Source organism: Somniosus microcephalus, chromosome 24 (assembly GCF_052327205.1).
Source record: "Somniosus microcephalus isolate GS21.2 chromosome 24, FLI_Smic_1.0, whole genome shotgun sequence".
Taxonomy (NCBI): Eukaryota; Metazoa; Chordata; class Chondrichthyes; order Squaliformes; family Somniosidae; genus Somniosus; species Somniosus microcephalus.
Window position 1 is genome coordinate 41,263,464 of NC_141010.1, and position 19,374 is coordinate 41,282,837.

The window sequence follows — 19,374 nt, forward strand, 5'->3', positions numbered from 1 at the left end:
TCACTCACTCTCGGATTATCTCACTCACTCTCGGATTATCTCACTCACCCTCGGATTATCTCACTCACCCTCGGGATTATCTCACTCACCCTCGGGGATTATCTCACTCACCCTCGGGATTATCTCACTCACCCTCGGGAGTATCTCACTCACCCTCGTGGATTATCTCACTCACCCTCGGATTATCTCACTCACCCTCAGGGATTATCTCACTCACCCTCGGATTATCTCACTCACCCTCAGATTATCTCACTCACCCTCAGGGATTATCTCACTCACCCTCAGGGATTATCTCACTCACCCTCGGGGATTATCTCACTCACCCTCGGGGATTATCTCACTCGCTCTCGGATTATCTCACTCACCCTCGGGGATTATCTCACTCACCCTCGGGTTATCTCACTCACCCTCGGATTATCTCACTCACCCTCGAGGATTATCTCACTCACCCTCGGGGATTATCTCACTCATCCTCGGGGATTATCTCACTCACCCTCGGGATTATCTCACACCCTCAGGGATTATCTCGCTCACCCTCGGGGATTATCTCACTCACCCTCAGGGATTATCTCACTCACCCTCAGGGATTATCTCACTCACCCTCAGGGATTATCTCACTCACCCTCAGGGATTATCTCACTCACCCTCAGGGATTATCTCACTCACTCTCGGGGATTATCTCACTCACCCTCGGATTATCTCACTCACCCTCGGGGATTATCTCACTCACTCGGGGATTATCTAACTCACTCGGGGATTATCTCACTCATCCTCGGGGATTATCTCACTCACCCTCGGGGATTATCTCACTCACCCTCAGGGATTATCTCACTCACCCTCGGGATTATCTCACTCACCCTCAGGGATTATCTCACTCACTCTCGGATTATCTCACTCACCCTCGGATTATCTCACTCACCCTCGGATTATCTCACTCACCCTCGGGGATTATCTCACTCACCCTCGGGGATTATCTCACTCACCCTCGGGGATTATCTCACTCACTCTCGGGATTATCTCACTCACTCTCGGGATTATCTCACTCACCCTCAGGGATTATCTCACTCACCCTCAGGGATTATCTCACTCACCCTCGGGATTATCTCACTCACTCTCGGGATTATCTCACTCACCCTCGGGATTATCTCACTCACCCTCGGATTATCTCACTCACCCTCGGGAGTATCTCACTCACCCTCGGGAGTATCTCACTCACCCTCGTGGATTATCTCACTCACCCTCAGGGATTATCTCACTCACCCTCAGATTATCTCACTCACCCTCAGGGATTATCTCACTCACCCTCAGATTATCTCACTCACCCTCAGGGATTATCTCACTCACCCTCAGGGATTATCTCACTCACCCTCGGATTATCTCACTCACCCTCGGGGATTATCTCACTCACCCTCGGGGATTATCTCACTCACCCTCGGGGATTATCTCACTCGCCCTCGGGGATTATCTCACTCACCCTCAGATTATCTCACTCACCCTCAGGGATTATCTCACTCACCCTCAGGGATTATCTCACTCACCCTCGGATTATCTCACTCACCCTCGGGGATTATCTCACTCACCCTCGGGGATTATCTCACTCGCCCTCGGGGATTATCTCACTCGCCCTCGGGGATTATCTCACTCGCCCTCGGGGATTATCTCACTCGCCCTCGGGGATTATCTCACTCACTCTCGGATTATCTCACTCACCCTCGGGGATTATCTCACTCACCCTCGGGTTATCTCACTCACCCTCGGGGATTATCTCACTCACCCTCGGGGATTATCTCACTCACCCTCGGATTATCTCACTCACCCTCGGATTATCTCACTCACCCTCGGGGATTATCGCACAGACCCTCGGATTATCTCACCCACCCTCGGGGATTATCTCACTCACCCTCGGATTATCTCACTCACCCTCGGATTATCTCACTCACCCTCAGGGATAATCTCACTCACCCTCGGATTATCTCACTCACCCTCAGATTATCTCACTCACCCTCAGGGATTATCTCACTCACCCTCAGATTATCTCACTCACCCTCAGGGATTATCTCACTCACCCTCAGGGATTATCTCACTCACCCTCGGATTATCTCACTCACCCTCGGGGATTATCTCACTCGCCCTCGGGGATTATCTCACTCGCCCTCGGGGATTATCTCACTCGCCCTCGGGGATTATCTCACTCACCCTCGGGGATTATCTCACTCACCCTCGGGGATTATCTCACTCACTCTCGGATTATCTCACTCACCCTCGGGGATTATCTCACTCACCCTCGGGTTATCTCACTCACCCTCGGGTTATCTCACTCACCCTCGGGGATTATCTCACTCACCCTCGGGGATTATCTCACTCACCCTCGGGGATTATCTCACTCACCCTCGGATTATCTCACTCACCCTCGGATTATCTCACTCACCCTCGGGGATTATCGCACAGACCCTCGGATTATCTCACCCACCCTCGGGGATTATCTCACTCACCCTCGGATTATCTCACTCACCCTCGGATTATCTCACTCACCCTCAGGGATAATCTCAGTCACCCTCGGATTATCTCACTCACCCTCGGATTATCTCACTCACCCTCGGGATTATCTCACTCACCCTCAGGGATTATCTCACTCACCCTCGGGGATTATCTCACTCACCCTCAGCGATTATCTCACTCACTCTCGGGATTATCTCACTCACCCTCGGGGATTATCTCACTCACCCTCGGGGATTATCTCACTCACCCTCGGGGATTATCTCACTCACCCTCGGGGATTATCTCACTCACCCTCGGGGATTATCTCACTCACCCTCGGATTATCTCACTCACCCTCGGATTATCTCACTCACCCTCGGGGATTATCTCACTCACCCTCGGATTATCTCACTCACCCTCGGATTATCTCACTCACCCTCGAGGATTATCTCACTCACCCTCGGGGATTATCTCACTCATCCTCGGGGATTATCTCACTCACCCTCGGGGATTATCTCACTCACCCTCGGGGATTATCTCACTCACCCTCAGGGATTATCTCACTCACCCTCAGGGATTATCTCACTCACGCTCGGGGATTATCTCACTCGCCCTCGGATTATCTCACTCGCCCTCGGGATTATCTCACTCACCCTCAGCGATTATCTCACTCGCCCTCGGGGATTATCTCACTCACTCGGGGATTATCTCACTCATCCTCGGGGATTATCTCACTCATCCTCGGGGATTATCTCACTCACCCTCGGGATTATCTCACACCCTCGGGATTATCTCACTCACCCTCGGGGCTTATCTCACTCACCCTCGGGGCTTATCTCACTCACCCTCGGGATTATCTCACTCACCCTCGCGATTATCTCACTCACCCTCGGGGATTATCTCACTCACCCTCGGGGATTATCTCACTCACCCTCGGGGATTATCTCACTCACCCTCGGATTATCTCACTCACCACCCACCCCCTCCCCACCCTACCCTTCCGGATCTCAGAAACCCCAGAAAACTACTGTTGTGTAGTGTTGTGTTGCTAATGATGCAATACGGCATAGTTCTTCGTGACTGCAAGGAACACATTACGTAATGTTTCGGGAAAAATATTTAAAACAAAGCATGGAGACGCTTTTTAAATTAATTTTTGAGAAATAACACAAAGTTAGTGTAGGTAAAAGACTGGATTCCCGTCACTAGAGGGAGTTAGTGTCATTTCACAGAAGCCACAGGAGGACTGGCTTCAAAGTGTCTCGTTTAGTTCTCCTGAGGATTGAGTGAATAACTCAGCCATAAGTATCCCAGGGTCAATCCTGGGTCTGTGTTAGGTTAGTTAATTCCAGGCAGGGTGGCATTGGGGGCCCAGAGTTAGGCCAGGATTCTGACTCCCACTTGATGTCCTGCAGGCCTGCCAGAATTGCAGTGTGTGGGAGCTAGTGTTGCCAACTCTGATAGGACATATTCCTGGAGGTTTGCTCACATGACCTCCTGCCGCCAACTCCTACGTTCCCGCCGTTAGTCGCCCGACACGTCCATCCTCGCAGTGCACCACCTTCCCGCACCAATTGGAAAGTGAAAAGACTCTCCGTTACCCAACCGGATGATTCTTGACTGTCAAATAGCCTTTCTACCCATCGTCAATAATAAACAATAGTGTTCAAAGAAAATGAAAAGTCAGGCAATGTTTTTTAACGTCCCTGTGATTTTTCTCCTGGGCTTTGCTCCCAGCAGTGTCCAGGAGATGAATATTTAATTCCTGGAGACGCCAGGGCAATCCTGGAGGGTTGGCGACCCTTGCGGAAGGAGGATGAAGACAGTATCGGGTTGGTCTGTAATGTTTCCCTCCTCCCCCCCCCCCACCCTCCACACTCAGATAACCTGTCAGCACTCACTGACCTATTCAGTCATCGTAAATCAGTGTTGCTAACCATGATGTTTTGATACTGATGTGGCTACATACCACACATGGCAGCGTTGGGGGAGTCTTGGCAATCTTCCTGCTCTTTGCCTTGTTGTGGCTCCCGACACATGTAAACGGTGAGACGCGGCCGAATGGACCTGTGGACAAAGTCGACAGTGTTAGATCTGTGTATTTTTGATGTTGTGTGTCCTTCAATAACTAGACTCGAGACTGCAGGAACAATCAACAGGTATTTACTGGATGAGGGTTACTCTAAAACTAAACGTACAGATCCCTACTCAGGGTTTATATACAGGTGTGGTCACTGCCGGTACTACAGTATACAGGAGCTGTAAAAAGTAGTTCTCCCCTTAAAGGTACATACACTACAATTTCTCCCCTTTTAGATTGACAGTACCATAACATTCATTTAACAATTAACACTTTTAACATGCACATTCACTGAAAATATTCCATTTATAAATTCAGTCTTTGGGGCGGCTTCCTGATCCTTTCTGGATAGCGCCTTTCCTGAATGTCTTGTTCTTGGTGCGGAGGCCCCTTGTCGTCAGTTGGTTCATCAGCTTCCGATGCTACTGTTTCTGGGTAGATGCTACCTGTATGTCAGGTTCATCACCAGGTGCGCGAGACATGGGGTTGACTCGTTCCTGTGACTCTAGGATCTGGTCGACATGGCGTCTCACAATGTTCTCCCCAACATCCACTGTACCTGATGGCTTACATCCTAGGGTCTTGAGGGAAGTGGCGGTCGGGATTGTGGATGCATTGGTAATAATTTTCCAAAACTCCCTGGACTCAGCAAAGGTCCCGGCAGACTGGAAAACTGCTAATGTAACGCCCTTATTTAAAAAGGGCAGTAGACAGAAGGCTGGAAACTATAGACCGGTTAGCCTAACATCTGTGGTAGGTAAAATATTGGAGTCCATTATTAAGGAGATAGTAACAGGACATTTGGATAATCATAATTTAATAGGACAAAGTCAGCATGGTTTTATGAAGGGGAAGTCATGTTTGACAAATTTGCTGGAGTTCTTTGAGGAAGTAACATATAGGGTGGATAAAGGGGAACCAGTGGACGTAGTGTATTTAGACTTCCAAAAGGCATTTGACAAGGTGCCACACAAAAGATTATTGCTTAAGATAAAAAATCACAGGATTGGGGGTAATATTCTGGCATGGATAGAGAATTGGCTATCTAACAGAAGGCAGAGAGTTGGGATAAATGGTTCATTCTCGGACTGGCAATCAGTAACTAGTGGTGTTCCACAGGGGTCAGTAGATTGGCGGTTAGGATCAGATCAGCCATGATCTTATTGAATGGCGGAGCAGGCGCGAGGGGCCGATTGGCCTACTCCTGCTCCTATTTCTTATGTTCTTATGTTCTCATTAGTGGCCCCTGCCGTCTGTATATCGTTCCTGGTTGCCCTACATTGAAGCTCCTTGTCGGCTTCTCATTGATGTGCTGGAATTGCTTATTCTCAACATCTCTTCGTACATTTGGTCTGAGCAAATCCAGACGAGATCTCAACCTTCGGTTAAAGAACGTCATGGCCGGGGTCTGGTTGGTGACTGCATGTGTCACATTTCTGTAGGCTGACAGGAAATTGTCCACCTTATGCTGCAGTGGAATGTCGTCATCGCACATGGCCCTTACTGCTTTCTTAAAGGTTTGTACGAACCTCTCAGCCAATCCATTTGTGGCTGGATGATACGGGGCGGATGTGTAATGCCTTACCCCATTCCTTTTCATGAATCTTCGAAACTCTTCGGACACAAACTGTGGTCCATTATCAGAGCAAATCTGCTCTGGCAAGCCGTTCCTGGCAAATATGGTCCGTAGGACTGCAATAGTTTTTTCCGTGGTGGTGGACGACATTTTGATCACCTCAGGCCATTTCGAGTGCGCATCCACAGCTATTAGAAACATTGAGTCCATGAATGGACCAGCAGAATCAATATGCACCCGTTGCCATGGAGATGAGGGCTACTCCCATGGGTGTAGAGGGGCATGTGGTGGTGCATTTTGGACCTTCTGGCATTATGAGCAGCTCTTTGTCAGGTCCTCGATTTGCTGATCGATCCCCGGCCACCACACATAAGCCCTAGCAAGGCTTTTCATTTTCACCCCTCCCAGATGGCCTTCGTGAAGCTCATTGAGCACTCTCTCCCTTAACTTGGGTGGAATTACCACTTGGGATCCACACATCAAGGTCCCCTGGCATACTGACAGCTGTTCTCTTCCGGATGAGAATGCTGGCAACAGTGAGTCGCCATGTGTTGGCCATCCCTTCACCGTCAAGTCATATACCCGAGACAGTGTAGGGTCATTTTGGGTCTCCTTCTCTATATCAGCGTTAGTTACTGGCAAGCGTTCAATTATAGTCGAATGAAATATTTCGACAGGGTCCACTGCTGGTGCTTCCTCCGCAGTAGGCAGTGGCAGGCGTGATAGCCCATCAGCGTTTCCATGCTGTTTCGTGCCCTTATACTCGATTTCATATTGGTGCGCCCCTAGAAAAAGCGACCATCTTTGTAGCCGTTGCGCAGTCATCACCGGCACGCCCTTCTTTGGATTAAAGATGGTTACAAGTGGTTGGTGGTCCATCAGCAAGGTGAACTTCTGCCCGTGCAGATAGTGGTTGAACTTTTTCACTCCCCACACTAGGCTGAGGGCCTCCCTGTCAATCTGGGCGTAGTTACGCTCGGCTGAGGTTAGTGACCGAGACGCAAAGGCTACTGGCCTCTCCGAGCCATCCGGGAACTTGTGCGACAGCACCGCTCCAATGCCATAGGGTGATGCATCACACGCCAACCGAATGGGTAGTGCTGGGTTGAAATGAGCCAACACCTCTTTTGATGTGATCAATTCTTTGCACTGCTGGCAAGCTCATTTACATTCGTCATTCCACTTCCATGGTACCCCCGTTTGCAGTAGGGTGTTCAGTGGGTGTAGTACTGTAGACAAATTCGGCAAGAATTTATGGTAGTAGTTCACCAGCCCGAGGAACGACCTCAGTTGTGACACATTTTCCGGTGCTGGAGCCTTGACTACTGCCTCAATCTTTTCAGGGGACTTATGTAACCCCTCTTCATCAATAACGTGGCCACAATACGAGATCTGTTTCTGGAAAAACTCGCATTTGTGGTGATTTGCTCGGAGCCCATATTCCTTCAATCTAGTGAACACCTGCTCCAGGTTGGCAAGGTGAGCACTGTCATTTTCGCCTGTGACCAGGATGTCGTCCAAATAACACTGGGTCCCTGGAATCCCTTGCAGGACTTGATCCATTGCCCTTTGCCAAATAGCCAGAGCTGATGCTACCCCAAACACCAGCCGGTTGTATTGGTAGAGACCTTTATGAGTGTTGATTGTGAGGTACTGTTTCGAGGCTTCTTCTACCTCCATTTGCAGGTACGCCTGGGCCAGATCAATCTTAGTGAAGTGTTTCCCTCCAGATAGCGAGGCGAAAATATCTTCAATCCGCGGAAGCGGATATTGTACCGTATGAAGGACTGGGTTCACTGTCACCTTAAAGTCCCCACAGATGCGAACTTTCTTTGGTTCCCCAGGCGTATTACTCAATGACCTCTTCATTACGGGAATGATGGGTGTGGCCCACTCGCTCCAGTCCACTTTGGACAGTACTCCTGAATGTTCCAAACCTTCCAGCTCTGCTTCGATGGCTGGGCGGATCGCATAAGGCACCAGTCTGGCCTTAAAAAATGTTGGGCTTGCATTTTCCTCTATTTTGATCATCGCTGTTATGCCTTTTAGCGTTCCAAGTCCCTCCTGGAACACTTCTTGTGCGTCAGTTAGCATTTTTGACAGTCGTCCAGGTGTGGCGTCGTCATCCTTTTTGACATCTACAGTCAGTGCTTGTATGGAATGCCAATCTAGCTGTATCTTCCGGATCCATTCACATCCTAGTAGTGGTGGTCCTCCATCTGGCAATACATATAGGTCCATTTTTGGTGTTTCCTTACCGTTATATACAACGTTCACCCTTATTTTTCCTTTGAGGTAGGCTTTTTGCCCCGTGTACGTCTTCAAGACAATCTCTGTATCTCTCAAGGGTATATGTGAGAATAGCCGCTTGTAGTCCCTTCGGTTTATGACTGTTAGGGCTGATCCTATGTCCAATTCCATTTTCACTTGGACTCCAGCTATCTTGAGCGTGACCCAGATAGTTTGATGATCCTCCGTTTGGATCACCTTATGTCGTTTCAGACAACCCAGCTCCTTGCTTCCGGAGTCTGTATCACTTTTCTGTTCGTCTGAACTACTCTGCGTCACCTTATGTACCTTCTTGTACTTCTCCTGTGGAGATTTCTTGCTGCTGGTTTTCTTTCCCGACCTGCAGACTCTTGCTATGTGTCCTACTTTTCCACACTGTCTGCACACTTTGTCCTTAGACCAGCACTCATTTTGGTTGTGTGTTGTTCTGCTGCAGCGATAACACTTCACTGTTCCGTATGACATTTCATTTGTGCCATATTCTTGCGGTCTCCGTTGTATCTCTGCAGCGCCCCGTGCGGCTGCTTCATGTGATACTGCCATGCTGAAAGCCTTTTCCAGCGTAAGGTCCTTTTCAGCTAAAAAGCCGTTTCTGGGTTCCTTCACTTTGAAGCCCACACACAAACTTGTCCCTTAAGGGATCTGCCAGTCCCGCTCCAAACTGGCAGTGTTTCGATAGCTTACGCAGTTCCGTTAAATACTCAGCATTACTTTCATCTTTATGCTGGTTCCTTTTGTGAAACTTAAATCTTTCTGCTATCAGCAGCGGTGTGGGGTTTAAGTGGTTCTGTAGGGTTGACACTATGTTTCCAAAATCCTTGTCCACTGGCTTCTCTGGGGTTACTAGGTTTCGCAGTAAGCCATACGTTTTTGCACCCATGGAATTCAACAATACCAGCACTTTCCTCTCATCTGGCACTTCATTCGCCTTGCAGTACACTTCTATGCGTTCGACATATGTCGTCCAATCTTCGACTTCATTGTCGAACGCTGTGATACTGCCACTCTTCGGCATCCCTGGGTGTGGTTAGACTGGCTCAAAATGGCGTTTTCCCGCGTTCTCCCTTCTTCTCTGCTGCGGCTCAAAATGGCGTTTCCCGCGCTCTCCCTTCTGCTCCGCTGCGGCTGCTCGGCCCTTGAACACCGGCTGCGCTCTGTGCGTTTCCTTTCACGCCTCTCTCCTCCCGTCAATGCCGTTCGGTCCTGAACACCGGCTGCGCCCTGTACGCTCTACCCTCTCTCTTCTCCCGTCGACGCCGCTCGGTCCTGAACACCGGCTGCGCCCTGTGCGCTCTACCCTCTCTCTTGTCCCGTCGATGCCGTTCGGTCCTGAACACCGGCTGCGCCCTGTGCGCTCTACCCTCTCTCTTCTCCCGTTGACGCTGCTCGGCCTTTTCTGTGCCGTCGGTCGGCTCTAGCCGCCGCTGTCCGGGAAGGGTCTGCACCGTACCTGTTGCCAGCCTGTTTCGCTGGACCACCGTGACTGGAGAACCAAGCCCAGCTCTCAACAGCCTCCCCTGCGAGGCTCAATCTCTGCTGGATGACTGGGCAGTTGCTCGTGGTCGACGCCCGTGCTTCTGGCCTCAACTTTCTTCCACTGTTCTCCAGGAGCGAATCCCTGGGAGGTAATGCAGAGTTGCAGGTAGGTTCGAATCTGCCTCGTCGCCACTGTTAGATCCGTGTATTTTTGATGTTGTGTGTCCTTCAATAACTAGACACGAGACTGCAGGAACAATCAACAGGTATTTACTGGATGAGGGTTACTCTAAAACTAAACATACAGATCCCTACTCAGGGTTTATATACAGGTGTGGTCACTGCCAGTACTACAGCATACAGGAGCTGTAAAAAGTAGTTCTCCCCTTAAAGGTACATACACTACAGACAGGATCACGGGATTGTTTTCTGATCATCATACTGACTTCTCCCTCTGCCGCTTAAGAAAAATCCCTCACCGAGTCTTTCTACTCTTTCCTCTGAGCCAGAAGGTTGTGGGATCAAGCACCACTCCAGACACTTGAGCACATAACCGAGGCTGATACTCCAGTGCAGTGCTGAGGGAGTGCTGCACTGTCGGAGGTGCCGTCTTTCAGATGAGACTTTAAACCGAGGCCCCGTCTGCTCTCTCAGGTGGACATAAAAGATCCCATGGCATTATTTCAAAGAAGAGCGGGGGAGTTCTCCCCGGTGTCCTGGACAATATTTATCCCTCAACCAACATCACTAAATCAGATTAACTGGTCATTATCACACGGCTGTTTGTGGGAGCTTGCTGTGTGCAAATTGGCTGCCGCGTTTCCTGCATTACAACGGTGACTACACTCCAAAAGTACTTCATTAGCTGTAAAGCGCTTTGGAATGTCCTGGGGTCGTGAAAGGCGCTATATAAATGTAAGTTTGTTCTTTTACCTCTCCGCCTTGTTACCTCTCTCACCTCCTTTAAGCTGCTTCTCAAAGCCACCTGTCCTAATATCTCCTTATGGGGCTCGGTGTCAAATTTTGTCTGATTCCGATGCTGTGAAGCGTCTCGGGGCACTTTACTACGTTAAAGGTGCTATTGAAATGCAAGTAGTTGTTGTTTCAGCCATTGTCATGAAGGAAGTATTCCCATGATTCACAGTGTCAACTGAACAAGCTCACTTCAGCTTCAAGATGTCTGCACTGGCCATCATTTTGTTAAAGTGTGCTTTAATATGCATATAATGGGTTTTAAATTTAAAAGGAAGGGAAGGGGAACAAGAAAGATGTACTTACTTTTAAAAAGACAAATTACATTGCAGTTCCTGTGTAAATTTGGTTTTGCAAATTAAAAAAAAATTCATTCATGGGATGTGGGCGTCGCTGGCAAGGCCAGCATTTATTGCCCATCACTAATTGCCCTTGAGAAGGTGGTGGTGAGCCACCTTCTTGAACCGCTGCAGTCCGTGTGGTGAAGGTACTCCCACAGTGCTGTTAGGGAGGGAGTTCCAGGATTTTGACCCAGCGACGATGAGTCAGGATGGTGTGTGACTTGGAGGGGAACTTGGAGGTGGTGATGTTCCCATGCGCCTGCTGCCCTTGTCCTTCTAGGTGGAAGAGGTCGTGGGTTTGGGAGGTGCTGTCGAAGAGGCCTTGGCGAGTTGCTGCAGTGCATCTTGTAGATGGTACACACTGCAGCCACGGTACGCCGGTGGTGGAGGGAGTGAATGTTTAAGGTGGTGGATGGGGTGCCAATCAAGCGGGCTGCTTTGTCCTGGGTGGTGTCGAGCTTCTTGAGTGTTGTTCGAGCTGCACTCATCCAGGCAAGTGGAGAGTATTCCATCACACTCCTGACTTGTGCCTTGTAGATGGTGGAAAGGCTTTGGGGAGTCAGGAGGTGAGACACTCGCCACAGAATACCTAGCCTCTGACCTGCTCTTGTTGCCACAGTATTTATGTGGTTGGTCCAGCTAAGTTTCTGCTCAGTGGTGACCCCCCAGGATGTTGATGGTGGGGGATTTGGCAAATTTTGTGTTTTAAACTATTTTAAAGACAGAGAAGGTGCAATACTGAATATGCAGGTTCATCTTTCCTGCAATGGTTCAAAATCACTTTCACGCCAGAAACTAAAACCTGTTTCATGTATTTCAATTTGAACAATTTAAAAAAATCACTATTTAATATCAGTCAACAACCAAGAGTTGGCCAAAATCAACTGCAGTCATGAACTTGCATCGCCTCTAGGGGGCAACCTTTCCCTAAGTATCGGATTGTATTTATCGTGTACAGTACCACACACTGGACATACAGTAATGTACATTATTATTCATTCAAAAATTACTGGAGTATTCTAAGTGGGAGTAAAATAGTTAATTGTTTGTAAACTATTGTTACATTTTGGTGAGGCGGTTTATTTTTTTTACTTGGAGAATATCCAGGCAACCATGCCCAGGGTTCTTCCTTGACTGCAAGTTCCCTCTTTCACTAGAAAAATGTCACCCACCCACCCACCGATAAACTTAGACTGAAAATCACACGACAACAACATTCCTGAAACCTAGAAATGACAGCTGGCGATATTAGTAGCGAATGCTTAACCCATTTGTAACATTTTTCTGTCCAACTATTTTAACACAGGTGTTAAAATGGTTAATATCACTGTTCAAATAGGTTATGGGTCCATCGATTAATATCAGCAGCTGTCATCTCTCAGCCACAAAGATTAGGAAGTGGAATGGATGTGGAATTAGATTCCACCTATCACAAGAAATAATGCCTGTTTTCAGCTTTTCTCAATCCTTTGACTTAGGTGGAGTGTACAGCACAGAAACAGGCCATTCGGCCCAACTGGACTGTCATGAATCTTATCATGACTCATGAAGTAACACTGGGCGGCCAGCTGGTGGCGCCGTCCAAGGAGTATAAATACTCGGGCGTGGGCCCAGCTTGCTCAGGACGTTTCTGTAACCAGGAACTAGTGATGTAACTAGAATCTCATGGTTGTGAAACAGTTGATTAAAGCCTTGTTTTATACTCAAACCAAGTGCTCAGTAGTCTTTTTACATCATGGACCACTGCTGGTATAAAAACAGAAAATGCTGGAAATACTCAGCAGGTCAGGCAGCATCTGTGGAGAGAGAAACAGAGTTAACGTTTCAGGTCGAGGGTCTGTTTCTCTCTGTTTCTCTCTCTACAGATGCTGCCTGACCTGCTGAGTATTTCCAGCATTTTCTGTTTCTATTTCAGATTTCCAGCATCCGCAGTACTTTGCTTTTGTATTAGTGGTCCATGCTGGTGTTTATGCTCCACACGAGCCTCCTCCCACCCCTCCATCACATCCTATCAGCATAATCTTCCAATCCTTTTGCCCTCATGTGTTAACTAACTTCCTCTTAAATGCATCTGTGCTATTCACCGCAACTACTCCCTGTGGTAGCGAGTTCCACATTCTAACCACTCTCTGGTTCAAGAGGTTTCTCCTGGATTCCCTATTGGATTTACTAGTGACTATCTTACATTGATGGCCCCTAGTTTTGGTTTCCCCCACAAGTGGAACCATCTTCTCTACATCTACCCGATCAAACCCTTTCATAATCTTAAGACCTCAACTTGTGCCTTAGGTTGTGATTCGAGCTGTCAAAACTGAGGTGAGGAGTCATTAATCTGTTCAGAGATTCTGGCCGACGGTGACAGTGTTACCTCAGTCGGAGTGCATTAAAGAGTCTGATTCCATCCGCTGGGCCACAGATTTGAATGATGTCCTCACGTGAGAGTTTAAGTAGATCGGCACCTATGGGTTCAAATGTGGAACAGTCAGCAAGTGTTAAACATTAAAATAAACATACACCATCTGACTTTCCTCATCTGTGGGGAGGGGAGGGGAGGGGACACTGTGTCAGCCGTGGCTCAGTGGGTTTTCCCCTCTCACTTCCGAGTCGGAAGGATGTGGATTCAAGTCCCACTCCAGCGCTGCACTGTCGGAGGTGCCGCCTTTCGGATGAGACGTTAAACCGAGGCCCCGTCTGCTCTCTCAGGTGGACGTAAAAGATCCCACGGCACTATTTCGAAGAAGAGCAGAGGAGTTTTCCCCGGTGTCCTGGTCAATATTTATCCCTCAATCAACATCACTAAAAACAGATTATCTGGTCATTATCACATTGCTGTTTGTGGGAGCTTGAAGTACCTTTTGAAATGTAAATTGGCTGCTGTGATTCCCACATTACACCAGTGATTACACTTCAAAAGTACTTCATTGGCTGTAAAGTGCTTTGGGAGGTCCTGAGACTGTGAAAGGTGCTGTAGAATCATAGAATGGTTACAGCACAGGAGGCCATTCGGCCCGTCGAGCCCATGCTGGCTCTCTGCAAGAGCACTTCAGCTAGTCCCACTCCCCCGCCCTTTCCCCGTAACCCTGCATATTTTTTTCCTTTAGGTACTTATCCAATTCCCTTTTGAAAGCCATGATTGAGTCTGCCTCCACCACCCTTTCAGGCAGTGCATTCCAGGTCCTAACCACTCGCTGTGTAGAAAAGTTTTTCCTCATATCGCCTTTGGTTCTTTTTGCCAATCACCTTAAATCTGTGCCCTCTGGTTCTCGACCCTTCCGCCAATGGGAACAGTTTCCCTCTGTCTAGACCATCATGATTTTGAACACCTCTATCGAAACTCCTCTCAACCTTCTCTGCTCCAAGGAGAACAACCCCAGCCTTTCCAGTCTATCCACATAACTGAAGAAATGCAAGTCTTTCTCTATTTCTTTCAATCCCCTTTTTGGGGATTCCTTGATGATCAGAACCAATGTTTTCCTCTTTTCTTCCCCTTCAGTTCTTCTTGAAGACACTGACTTTTGCTGCCATACATTTCCACAGGCGGCAGCGGGGTGCTCAGACACCCCCCTCCCCCCCGACCCTCCCCCAAGTGACCTGTCCTCTCGTGTTAGCCTTGACACCTCCCCTCCTGAAGGCACTGAGTCACACTGGGGTATGACTCCATGGGCCCCAGCTGTCCTCCTGTTAACTCCCCAGGTAACCATTTGTCTTCATGCGTGAGCTAAGATAACAGCTGGCCCATGCTATTCAATTATGTGAGGCATCACAATCATGCCCAATCTTGTCCAGTCTTGATGCCCACTCACTTTCCAACACAGGCCACTGGACAATGATCAGGAGTGGGCCTCTGTTTCTTTCCCCTTTTAGTTCAATGGCACTATGGCCAATTAAAAGAAAGACTTGCATTTCTATAGCGCCTTTCACAACCTCAGAATGCCCCAAAGCGCTTTACAGCCAATGAAGTACCTTTTGAAATACAGTCACTGTTGTAATGTGGGAAAACGCATCGGCCAATTTGTGTACAGCAAGATCCCACAAACAGCAATGTGATAATGACCAGATAATCTATATAGGCCCATCACTGCCATGGCTGAGGGACAGAGGAACACGAGTTGGCAATTCAGCCCGTCGAGTCTGTTCCGCCATTTAATTAGATCATGGCTGATCTGCATCTCAAATCCATTTACCCGCCTTTGCTCCACATCCCTTGGTAATCTTACCTAATGAAAATCTATTGATCTCAGTGCCGAAAATTTCAATTGTCCCAGCATCCACAGCCTTTTGGCAGAAAGAGTTCCACATTTTCACTACCATTTGTGGGAAAAAGTGCTTCCCACTTTCACTCCTGAATGGCCGAGCTCTGATTTTGAGATTGTGCCTCCTTGTTACCGGCGCAGACATGATGGGCCGAATGGCCTCCGTCTGTGCCATAAACGTCTCTGATTCTGTGATTGTTCTGGATTCCCTCACCAGTTTCTCTGTATTTACTCTAGTGAATCCTTTTATCATTTTAAACACATTCTAAACTAAGATACGTCAACTTAGCATGGATTGGGCCTGGGACCTTATTAGTTCATTCATCCAAAACAGATCTATAATGTGCCTATCCACAGCATCCAACCGTTTCTTAAATGATTCCAAGGTTTTTGTCTGTGTTCCATCCAGAAACCCACTCCATGTGTTGGTCATTCATTGTGTGAAGCCAAACTTGTGACAAAAATAATTTTCATGGGCCTGGGGTCTGGGCCTGGAGCTGAGGCTGAGGCTGAGGCTGGGTCTGGGGCTGGGCCTGGAGCTGAGACTGAGGCTGAGGCTGGGCCTGGGGCCTGGGGTCTGGGGGCTGGGCCTGGAGCTGAGACTGGGGCCTGAGGTCTGGGGTCTGGGCCTGGAGCTGAGACTGAGGCTGGGTCTGGGTCTGAGGCTGCAGCTGGGCCTGGGGCTGGGGCTGGGCTGAGGCTGCAGCTGAGCCTGGGGCCTGGCGTCTGGGCCTGGAGCTAAGGCTGAGGCTGGGGCTGAGGCCAGGTCTGGGTCTGGGGCTAGGCCTGGGGTCTGGGCCTGGAGCTGGGCCTGAGGCTGGGGCTGGGTCTGTGGCTGGGTCTGGGGCTGGGCCTGAGGCTGCGGCTGGGTCTGGGCCTGAAGCTGAAGCTGAGGCTGAGGCTGAGACTGGGCTGGGCCTGAGGCTTGGGAAGGGTTGTCAACCATTCTGGACTGTCCTGGAGACTCCAGGAATTAAAGATTAATCTACTGGACACTGCTATTAGTAATCCAGGAGAAAAATCATTGGGGCATTAAAAAAATATTTATTTTCTTTGAATACTTTCATTTATTAAAAATATAGGAGAGGGGGGAAAAATGCTGTTTGATTGGTTGGGGCAGTTGGAGGTGGGAGGTCATGAGCTATAACCTCCAGGAATACGTCCAATCAGGGTTGGCAACCCTAGCCTTGGCTCGGGGAAGAAGTGCCTTTTCAGAAGATAATGGCATTTTTTAATCTTTCTGGAGAGCTTGTCACTGTGTACCCTCAAGCACTAAGAGCTATTTGGCTATTGAATTATGTTACAATATAATATTACAGATTATGACAAGCGGTCCAGATCTGTAACGCTAACCTGCATTAACCGCTCTTTACAGACACTGACAAGACCTGCTCTGTGTTTCCAGCATTTGCAGTTTCTTGGCCATTGCCTTATATTTCTACAGTAAATGCGAAGGGAATTCGGAGACAGCAACAGCCTCCTTCAAACAACACTATAAAATAAGCACGTAAATCAAACCTTGCTCAATCCATGGTTTTTTACACAATCTCTTGAACAAAATTCCTATTTAACTTGTGTAATCTCGAGAATGTGAAGAACTGTTTCCAGCAAATTAACTCTACGAGTGCATTCCTGTGTTTAAAAAAAATATATTTGAATCTTTTTCCCTTCCTGCACATTCTATATTAGCTGTTCTGTTGAAATTGGTGGGAGATATTAGCCAGGTAGCCTTTTCTTAGCACTATTCAACCATCGTTACTGTAGACATTGAGAGAGGAAAGGAAACCTGCCTAGCAACTTTACCCTATATATAACCAAAGCAGTGGAGTATGAGTCGGAGAAAGTCATGCTGATGTCTGATCAAACTGCATCTTGAATACTGTGTCCTTTCACCTCTGTTCTCCCATCTCTCTCCATCACAGTCATGTTTTTTTATCCCTCCATTATTCATGCTCCCGGGTCAGCGCTTCACTGGCCTTTGCCTCTCTTGTTCTTTTTCTATTTTATTCCTTCCTCCTTGTTCACGTCCTCTCATTTCCGATTTCCCTTGCGTTCTCTGTTTAAGGTCGCCAACTCTCATCCGACGTATTCCCGGAGGCTTCATCACAGGATCTCTTGCCTCCAACCACCCCGCACAGTCAAACAAACCTTTCCCCCCCCTCCCCCAATCTCCAATGTTCTTATGACTAATAAACAAAATTGTTCAAACAAAATGAAACCCCCGCCCCCCCCACATTTTTCTCCGTGGTTGCTGGCAGCAGTGTCCTGGAGATTAACCTTCAATTCCTGGACACTCCAGGGCAATCCTGGTGGGTTGGCAGCCCAACCTCTATTTCATCCTTACTTGCATTTTCTGTCGCTAGTTTTCACCTTCTTGTTCTCATTATCTCCTTTTCTCTCATTCTTTCTGTCAGACTATTATTAACAATGCACTGCAGGACAGCTGGAATTTGCTGACTGTGATTTGTTTTATTTGCAGTGAGGTGCTCCATTGACACTCGGACATGCCCTGCCTTCGTTGCCTTCAGCTGCAGACCAGTTCTGGTCAAAATATTATCCAGGTATTTTGCAGGTGTGAACAACTTTCAAAATTCTAAGACGTCTTTTCCTTTAAAACCAGCTTGATAGACCAGTTTTTCAGGTAGTTGAAAGCTCATAATATAAAGACTGGCCTAGTCACAACATGAGCATGCCCAATCAACCTTTGATGGCATTTCAAACACAGTAGAGGGTCTGTTGACAAATAAACTGGTCAGCGACCCTCCCCACTCCAAACTCGACCTTATCTTAACAAGCGAACTTGCCTGTGGCACTGGAACAGTCAATAACATTCTGTTCATACATTACAACACTGACTACACTTCAAAAGTACTTCATTGGCTGTAAAGCGCTTTGGGATGTCCTGAGGTTGTGAAAGGCGCTATAGAAATGGAGGTCGAACTCCAAACTATCGTCAGCACCTTCACCGAAGCGTACGAGAGCATGGGCCTTACACTAAACATCCATAATACAAAGATCCTCTACCAACCTGCCCCCGCCACACAGTACTGCCCCCCGATTGTCAAAATCCATGACAAGGCCTTGGACAACGTGGACCACTTTCCATACCTCAGGAGCCTACTGTCAACAAGGGCAGACGTCGATGACGAAGTCCAACACCGCCTTCAGTGTGCCAGTGCAGTCTTCGGCCGCCTAAGGAAGAGAGTGTTTGAAGACCAGGACCTCAAACCCGGCACTAAGCTCATGGTCTACAGAGCAGCAGTGATACCCGCCCTGCTGTATGCCTCAGAGACATGGACCATGTACAGCTGGGACCTCAAAGCACTGGAGAGGTACCACCAACACTGCCTCCACAAGATCCTGCAATTCCATTGGCAGGATAGGTGCACCAACGTCAGTGTTCTCGCTCAGGCCAACATCTCCAGCATCGAAGCTTTGACCACGCTCAATCAGCTCTGATGGATGGGTCACATCGTCCGCATGCCCGATACGAAATTCCCAAAACAAGCGCTCTACTCGGAGCTCCGACACGGCAAGAGAGCCCTAGGTGGGCAGAAGAAACGTTTCAAGGACACCCTCAAAGCCTCCTTGAAAAAGTGCAACATCCCCACTGACACCTGGGAATCCCTGGCCCAAGACCGCACAAAGTGGAGGAGAAGCATCTGGGAAGGCGCTGAACACCTCGAGTCTCTTCGCCGGGAGCAAGCGGAAGCCAAACGCAAACAGCGGAAGGAGTGCACGTCAACCCAAGAACCCCACCCTCCCGCCCCTTCAACCACTGTCTGCCCCACCTGTGACAGAGACTGTAGGTCCCGCATTGGATTCATCAGTCACCTGCAAACTCATTTTTAATGTGGAAGCAAGTCATCCTCGGTTCTGAGGGACTGCCTGAGAAGGAGAAATGCAATT

At 48.5% G+C, this 19,374-nt stretch overlaps 1 protein-coding gene across 1 annotated transcript in view; it reads right to left on the minus strand.

Annotated features, from left to right (window-relative positions):
- The window catches only part of LOC147101269 (transcription factor CP2-like protein 1), a 71,877-nt gene that overhangs the window by 11,843 nt on the left and 40,660 nt on the right, over positions 1-19,374 (minus strand). The window contains exons 11-12 of the mRNA XM_085966562.1: positions 13,581-13,671; positions 4,448-4,545 (exon numbers count right to left, since the gene is read on the minus strand). Of these exons, the coding sequence (XP_085822688.1) occupies positions 4,448-4,545; positions 13,581-13,671 (189 nt within the window). The remainder of the gene's footprint in view (positions 1-4,447; positions 4,546-13,580; positions 13,672-19,374) is intronic.